This window comes from Ylistrum balloti, unplaced genomic scaffold, assembly GCF_031769215.1.
Source record: "Ylistrum balloti isolate Yb309-2 unplaced genomic scaffold, AGI_CSIRO_Ybal_v1 Utg370392, whole genome shotgun sequence".
Classification (NCBI taxonomy): Eukaryota; Metazoa; Mollusca; class Bivalvia; order Pectinida; family Pectinidae; genus Ylistrum; species Ylistrum balloti.
Window position 1 is genome coordinate 252,254 of NW_026782271.1, and position 9,222 is coordinate 261,475.

The following is a 9,222-nucleotide window of genomic DNA, read 5'->3' on the forward strand; positions in this document are numbered from 1 at the left end:
GATCTCTAATAATTTCTGTAACGTAGGAAATGACTAAATGTCCTCGCATTTTATTCATTTCCTTGATGGTTAATCTCTTATTTTTTCCCCAAGTTGCTTGTTCACATTCTGAATTGCCCTCTCCAGATGTCCGCGTGTTTTTATAGTACCACGGATGTGGTTCATTTCTTTTTAGATGTCCTATTGTTCTGCGACTGCTGTATCACATCTGTTGACCAAGTCTGTATAAAATGTTTAATTTCTACTGTAACGGTGGTGGGATTATAAGTTTAGATATCGGTGTGTATGTTTCCCCAGAAACCAATTCTTTGACGGTTTCGTTGTCTGTCTCATCGCTAGTGTTATGCGAAGCTAACGTCTGCGACTCATTCTGACTATCTTTAATGTTAAAAACATATCGTGACCACATGCCATGTATTTATACTTTATAGCTTTGATAAACATTAGTATGTTTTATATTATTCTTTCAATTTTAGATGACATCCAAAAAATGGTATTTTGCATTAAAGATGACGTTAATAGCCAGGCTTTAGAAAAAATCTCCACAGGGGTGGAGCTAATGGATATGTTATTCAAAGAGACCCCGTTTACCGAAACTGAAACATCGCCTCTGGAGGGCATGCTTAATGCTGCCGAAAGAAAGGACCTTGAACAAAAAGTCAAAGACTACAAGTCGCGCTTGCCAGTTTTGCCATCATGTAAATATTACTTGTATTTTATAAAGAAACAAATCTTTCATGTTGTCTTTTATGATAATAATATATATGAAATATAAAAATGTCGATTTCATAAGATTGTAAATTACATTTTTCCTAGTGAATATACATTAGGTATATATTTTCGTAAACTAAATTTTGTCATCAAATCTTTTCTATGTACACTGCATGTATGTTTAAATGTAAATCCTTTGGTAAGAAGTGTTTTTCACTTGTGTGTCTTTAGTACAAATCTTGTTGATTTTGGATATGTATTCTAGCAATGAATAGTATAAGAGAGCAATTTCTCTGCGTTTTTAAGATATAGAAGGTAAATTAATATTTTGGAATAGAGATCATTGTTGAGGAAGGAGGTAGAGTCGATTGGATTTCAGATTTGTAACTTATTTGCAACACTTCGTGCCGCTAGCTTTGCATTACCACTACCATATGCGTTATTTTCTTATCATGGCAATTTTCTTATCAATTTCCTGTTTTTTTTTAATATTTTGTATAGTGGCAGCACCATGTAATTTGGACGAGAGTATGCTAGGACGAATGTATATGGAAACAAAGACATCAGAAGATTTCAAAGCTACCATAGCAACAGAAGATGTGATTATACTTTCCGGTATGCAAATACCATTCATTGACGATTCATTTATCAAGTTCAGTATTTTATACAGATGCCGATATTGGCGAGAATCATGGGTTATATTATCGTAATTGCTTGTGGTGCCTTAAACGGATTGACAAAGAAACCATTCACTGATCCCTCAATAGATACAGTATCAGAGGCCGCAGTAGCTCAGTCGGTTAGTGCCATGACCTACATAACTCGGTTGAAAATCCACGATGCGTGGTATGACGTTCCCTGCCCGCTGATCGTGTGTCTCTGAAAGCTGAGAATGTACCTATCTGTGCTGACGATGTTAGTTGTATGTTGTTCAAGGAGGTAGACACCAGCTAATACAAGGAGACTCCGTCATCATTCATTTACTTTTCTTGGATAACTGGAATAATTTCAAATGAATTTTGTCGGAAATATTATTGGGTAAATGGTGTCTTGGCGGGGCCACCTAGAGAAAACAAAGCAAATTCTCCAAAATCTTTATCCTCCTGTAGGAATGTCTGTTCTTTGCCAAAATTTGGTCTGAAGGCAGATTATGTGCAATCATTTCGCCATACATATCTATTTCAAGATTAAGGAACACACGGTTGGCTCAAATGTTTCCTATATACAGTATCTAGAATGGTACAGTTGGTGCAGAAAGCGTTACACCATTAACATGTTAAAGGCTAACGCGTTAATGTATTCGGTTTTGACGAGAATGACCTATCATTCAATAGTGTCTTACGATTGGTCTTAATCACGTTTATTTCATGGCAAAAATGCATCGTGATGTGATAAGATTATGTGTTTGTAACTTTATATCTCAATACGAGCTTATAAATATACTGTACATTGCATCAATTTTACATTGTATTGCAGGTGTATTGGGATCTGGAAAGACTGAGGTTGCCACACAGTACGGATATGAGTTCCATAAAACAAATCCAACTTCAATCGTTTGGATGATGCGCTCAAAAGACCAGGCATCACTACAGATGTCCATGACGACTCTTGCTAATAAACTTGGCATCCTTCATGGTAAAGATAAGGACGGTGTCAAGTTGCTGGAAGATATCATAACAAACGCCATTGTTGGGAGAAATACACATACATCACATGTAATCATCTTTGATGATGTCAGAGAAGTTTGTCAGGGGACGGTGAAAGAAATCATAAAAAAATTGGTACCATCGGCAAAACCTCAAGTATCCATAAAGATCATTGTCACCACAATGGATAAACTTCTGAAGTTACCAAGAGCAAAGCGCATTCAGGTACGAGGTTTCACTGAGGAAGAAGCAATAAATTTCTTGAGTGGGAATCAAACATGTACAGACAAGGATGCTCTGAAAACGTTATCAAAAAGGATGAGTTATCTCCCCTTAGGCCTCAGCTGCGCCAAGACGTACATGCTTAATTGTGCTAAAAGCGGCAGAGCATTTCTGAAGCTTTTAAACGCCAACACACTGGATAAACTTGACAGTAAACTTGCACAACTCGAAGAGAGTAATCGAAGTCTATATAGTGACTTGGACACTCTGATAAGAATAATGGAGAAAGAGTTGGATGAAGATGCCATTGAAATGTTTAGAATGACACAGTTTTTAGAGAATGAAAACATACCTGTCGTATTGTTTGAGCTGCTGTTTCCATATTCCGAAAGCAGCTGTGAAGATGCTGACAAAAAGTTCGAGCAAGATGATTTTGCGACATGTAATTCTCTTAGCATTGATTCTTTGGTCCAAACAGTGCAGAAATTTTCAATGGGAACTATTCAGGGAATCGACGATAAAAGAACGCTCACTACACATACTGCAGTTTCCTTTACGCTAGAAGCCTACACCGACGAAGAAACGAAGAGACGACTCCTGAAAAAGTTACTTTGGCCGTTTGCTTTGATACTGGATAAAAATAACCGAAATCCAGACGACTACAGCCGCATTGTGTCTATACTTCCTCATGCCAGATCGGTTCTTCTAAAAGCACAAACTTTGCTGAAAGAGGATCTGGAATTGTGTCTACTAATGACATTTATCAATGACCTGGTAGCATACACAAACAATTTTGAAGGTCTGCTTAAACTGGAAAAGTACCACTCTGAACAAGCTCTCGAATACTGTTACAAGATCATGGAAACAACAGAAAACACCTTGAATAAAGAGGTATATGTTGAACAATGCATTACGCATGAGGAACATCGTAAATTCGCGAAAGCAAAAGCAGCTTTGATAGATAGGAAGTTGACAAAGATTGGGGATTCAAACAGAGGCCAGATTGAACAATTTATCCGACATTTTATTCTGCAAAAGAGGAGAACATGTTCAGATGTTCAGTTTCTTACAGCAAACACGGAGAATTACGAAGGGGAAGCGCTGACGATGCAGCAGTATCAAACGCTATGCAAGAAGGAGCGGGCTGTTCCACTGACAGATCTTGTTGATAGTTTTATTACAGAAATGATTTTGTCAACATTCTATACATACGGTCGACGCATATTTTTTATTGGAAAGTATGCAGAGGATGATGTAAAACGAAAATTCATTCATTATCTCTTTCTTGCGAATGAACTCGGAGAAATACTGAATACTAAATGCCAAAAACACATCCCATTGTATTGTATGCTTGCTCAAATAAGCGGCATTCTGGAGTTGGTTTTCGAAGATATACCAGAGTTAGGTTTCTCCACAGTCAATGGCCTCCATAAAACAGCTAAAATGTTTCAACATCACCTTGATGACGAGCACAGCTATTACATATTTGGGATATTCAAAATGCAGGCGTCTACTGACGGCATTCACAGGACCGCCTGTCTGAAGCAACTGTTGCGAACGTATATAGAACTTCTTAAGAGACACAAAACTGCATCAAATGATAAATCGGAAATCATCAGTAAAGGCAAGGATGTTATCAAGAAATTAGAACAAACTAACCTTGACGCAAATCCAAGAAGTAGTGCAATATGGTCACGAGTTGGTCAGTTCCAATTTGCTATTGGAGATACTGAAAACGCGACAGTAGCTTTCAGGAGAGTGTGCCCCCCTTGCCTTCTAGCAGGTGATGTGGAGTCAAGATTTGTCTCGAAGCATGAACTCACAGCGGCGTATGGAATAGCTGATTGTTATAACAAACAGGAGGAAAAGAAGTTAGCAAAACAAGTCCTCGAAAACCTCCTTCACATGCTTCCAGATGTACAAATGCAAGAAAAACGCAATGTACAAGAACGCATATCTTCCTTACATTAATGTAGATATGTATCGTTGAATTTACGTAGAAATGTAGTACTATATATATATATATATATATATATATATATATCTCTCTCTCTCTCTCTCTCTCTCTCTCTCTCTCTCTCTCTCTCTCTCTCTCTCTCTCTCTCTCTCTCTTTATGCCATGTAAACTTCAGCAGCTACATATAGGTTTTGTAAATTGCACATTTACTATCACTATCAATGTGTATTTGACAGTGTACTGCAGCATGTACTATTTGCATCCACTTTACCGTACTATGTTTTGTCAATGAACTGCCAAAGAGCATGTTAAATCAGGACAAGGTGCTGTGATGGCATCGATACAATTTTTGCGCTTTATCAATGGTTGAACATAGAAAAGATACATAAAATGTTCATTTCTTCTAATTTAATATGTAAACATATATCTATAAGTGAAATTACCTGTGCGTCTATTTATATGTGTATTTATTTATCTATTTATCCTATTCTCATATAAGATTTTAACGTAGAACCCTCTCGAAATAACGACTGTTTGAAGTATACTGCATATATTTTTGTATGAATACAATCGATAATAGCATGAAAGTTGTGCGGAATCGCAAATCGCAGAACGTGTAAGATATGATAGTTACCAATGCTATAAAATGCATCTATTAACAACAGTAATCATTTCTTACTATTGCTAATACACCGACGTCAAAACACTGTTGCAAATGAACGAGCAACTTGTTTCATCGCCCATCAACAAAGTTGTTCGAGAAAATGACGCACAAATGTTTTTTATAATCAACGAAATATTGGAAATAATTCAAGAAAATATTCTTGCTTTATGAAAAGAAAAAAACCCACTTTCCTTTGACGTTATTACAGGACACTTGGACAATTATGCACGAAGGGATTTCTAGCGTTGGTGATGACTTATATTTACACGCATTCATTATTCTTCATTTAGTTATGTATTTTGTCGCAATTTTACTTCCCAATTACCAGAAGGCCAAGAGTACATTTATATTTGTCAATAGTGTGCTGCGATGAAGGCTTCCAAGTTGTTCAAATGTATTACCTCGAACCCACATTAAATGTCACATGTGTGAGAGAATCTCCAAACACAACCTCTGTTTAGTACCCAAGAGCCGCTGTTTCATTAAAATGATAACTCGGTACTGTAAGTAAGGGTCTGCTGTTTGGAATTAGTAGAAAAGTTATCAGAATAAAGTTGTCATATAAAAACGTTTTATAAGCCGCAGAACAGAAGAGCGTTACGGCACCATTGAGAGAATACAATATATTTTTGATTGAATGGTTTAATATATTGATTGCTGCATATTACATGGATAATCATTATTATTGTATTTCACTGTCTGGTATTTCTCATGAATTATTTCTAATGCGAAATTTTGAATCGTTTGCAATTAACGTTGTTATTGTTTGTTTAAAGAATCTTTTAGGAACCTTTTTTGTTTTGTTTTGTTTTTTTTTAATGCTTATCTGTGTTTCCTTTTGAGTGCAAACGGCATATTTTATAATTAGCAATGCAAGAAATAAAATCAATGCTGTGATCTTTCTTTTAGTAATTATTGGCATTGTTGAATGTTAGAAAGTCGTTTGAGTCATTGCTATAGATATCAAATTCAAGTATTGTTAATTAACACATTGACATACTTTACTTTAGTTTTTACTTTAGCAAATTGTCCCGTGATGATTTTGTTATCCTTTACATGTCACCATTGTTACTATCATGAAGGACCTCGAAGAAATGGACACTTCATAATTTTGATCAAAAAATGTAGTGATAGTATGCTTTAAATACTATTGAAAAACGACCTAACGTTTAAAGAGGTGTTAAATGTATAATTGGGATCCACACGGGGAGAACTTAGGAGATGGACATTGTTTTGATGCCTAGTGTGCTGAAAAATCCCTAGTATTGGGTAATCTGTGTCTTTGAAACGTCAGGCAACTCGGAACGTTTATAAATAAAAAAATATTTTGATCTAATTCTATTTGTCAACTTGTGACTTCACAAGTCGATTGCAGCAGAAATTTGGCAAATATTTCCGTTCACACTATCATTCCTATTCCCTGACATAGGTATATACTGCAATACTTGCATTTGTGTAGCAAAGCCTCTGGATGACACCAAACCCAATGCGTATATTTATTGGAAAAGACACGTGGCGATTAAGCTTGCACTAAAGTTAAGGTCATTGTTAATATTTATGTAACTGCACAACGTTTCTTTATAGTCCTAATTTTTATATAAACGTGGTTCAAATATGAAGAGACATGTAAGATGTAATTTTATATAATGATAGAAATATCTATTTAAGATAAGTTATTGAAAAACCGAATTTAATATAATTTGCTCTCGGACCAATTTTGTCGCTGTTCGCGTTGTCAATGACGACCAAATCACCCCACCTATTCAACTGATGCGCCCCTGTTCTTTCTGAGGGTAGGTTTTTCATCATTTGTTTATTAGTTTGTTATATGAGAAATCCGTGATCACTAATGTAGACATATACGTATGTAACGGTTGTTATATATTTACACTGGGAAAACTACCTATTTACTTGGACCGCGCATTATGTAATCACCCCAATGTTGATATGGTTCATGGCAGGTACAAGAAATAAAAATGAGAAGAGAAACGTAATAAAAAGTGCTTATTTTTTTCTTTTGATTATTTCATTTTTTTCGGGGTTTTATAAAAGCTTGAAGCAAAAAGAATAATTTTGCTATATCACAACCAGTAGAACATTTAATTGTAACGATTGTAAGATGTTTTAGGCTGTACTTTACGCTTATGTACACTAAGGTAGAACATAGTGAGACAATATTGATATCCTACTTGTTGTAGTTTTATAACTTCCATTCTAGAGAAGTATACCAATGGTCAATGGGTTACGTAACTGTTTGCTGATAATCATATATAAAAACGTACTTTTCTCATACCCGAAACTGATGTGGATTTCAACATTGCTAAAGTGTTATATATATAATTAAACGATGGCAGTCAGCTGTTTACGTGTGCAAAATGACGACAGATGTGTCCAATGCTCCTTAATATGTCTGGTAGTTTCTTTGTTATAGACCCATGTTACATTACATACAATGAAATGGCCAATATTTACAAAGTCAATATCCTCGATATAGCATAAGACGCCTACCCTTCCGAAACTCCAAGTCTCGTATCTTTTCTGCATTTTGATGGTCTCCATGTTAATCTTTTCTTGTCCTCGTGTCATCATATTTTGAGTTTGAATAAAGTTTCTGTTGACATATCGGTGTTTTCTTTATTATTTCAACGAGAAATTAGAGAAATAGATTCCCAGCAATGAGATAATACCTTGAAGTCTTTGAAAATTGTGAACATTTAATCCCAAACTGTTTATTATTGTAGGTTTGGTTTGGTTTGGTGATGATACTGACAATAGTATCCATCTTTTCGTACGCATTAAACTCTCAGAAATGATTAAGAGTTCAAAGATCTGTCGAGGAACTGCGGGAAATTTATGTCACTATGGGATTCGGTTTATACGATGGCGATGGATTTAGCGCAAATCAGACCCATGCAGACACAGTTAGCATCTTTCAAGAAAATGACGTGAACAGTAAATTACTCTCTGCAAAATTGAAAAGGTTTTCGGCATCTAAAATGCATCCAGTGCTTTGGTACATCGAGATTATCACTAACATTCTGTTGTTTATAGACTTAATTCTGCGTTTCTTCATATCACCTAGAAAATCTCGTTTCTTCATCAACCCGTTGCATGTGTGTGAAATACTCTCCATTGCAGCGTTTGTCTGTATGGTAAACGTTGATGCAAACCCACTTTTCATTCTTCGTGCACAGAGCAAATCAACAGTTATGTCATTTGGAATACTGTATACGGCCCGAGTACTACATATATTGCGCCTGGTCTATTACGTCGATGACATGCAATTTTTGGCGTTCAATCTGAAGTCGAGCTTTAGAACGATGTTGCTGCTGTTGATTTGTTTAACAACGTTTTCGGTATTGTTTGGCTCATTCATGCTCAATCTGGAGTTATTCAGCTCAGAAACTTTTGAAAACGTTTTTATATCGGTGTGGTGGGCGCTGGTAGGGTATGGAGACGAGTACCCTAAAACCCTTCAAGGCTATGTCCTTTGATCAATCACCACTGTTTTCGGTATAGTGCTGTACGCCATGCCCATCGCTATACTATCCACCAACTTCAGCACGTTCTACTGCTGTTAGCATCTCAAAGTGCAAGACAAACTGAAGCGTCAAACTTGGGATGAAGAATCGTTGTAAGGATTTGATTGTTTTGAAGAACTTCATTTTGAACCCTCCTTTACTCCAGTTGTCTAAAAATGTGTGTTTTTTCAAGGGCGCATCAGTAAAGGCTAAACACAAAACACGGAATAAACATACAATGTAAGATAAAATACCCGTTTGTTATTGTTATATGTGACATTTTTCTATTGGGTCGAAGGTTACAAAACAACGCCTTATTTTCATACACATCTTTTTTTTAAATTCAAATATAATGTTCAGATAATACATTGCTGTTGAATAGTTTCAAATCTTTGAAAATATTTCTGACTGATATGACAAATAATATTGATGAGTGAAAAAACGACTGAAAAAGAAACGACATTTTGAAAAAAATAAAACGAAAATTCTAGTCTTGTAGGT

The 9,222-nt window shown here is 35.8% G+C and overlaps 1 protein-coding gene and 1 pseudogene across 1 annotated transcript; both read left to right on the forward strand.

Annotated features, from left to right (window-relative positions):
• The first annotated feature begins 1,221 nt into the window (after positions 1-1,221).
• LOC132554321 (uncharacterized) lies at positions 1,222-4,581 on the forward strand. The gene is made up of 2 exons (XM_060218627.1): positions 1,222-1,326; positions 2,188-4,581. Exons 1-2 carry the CDS (start codon positions 1,242-1,244, stop codon positions 4,548-4,550), a joined length of 2,448 nt encoding a protein of 815 aa, XP_060074610.1. The 5' UTR covers positions 1,222-1,241; the 3' UTR covers positions 4,551-4,581.
• Positions 4,582-7,547: 2,966 nt separating this feature from the next.
• LOC132554324 (potassium voltage-gated channel subfamily B member 1-like) lies at positions 7,548-8,838 on the forward strand (annotated as a pseudogene).
• Positions 8,839-9,222: the final 384 nt, after the last annotated feature.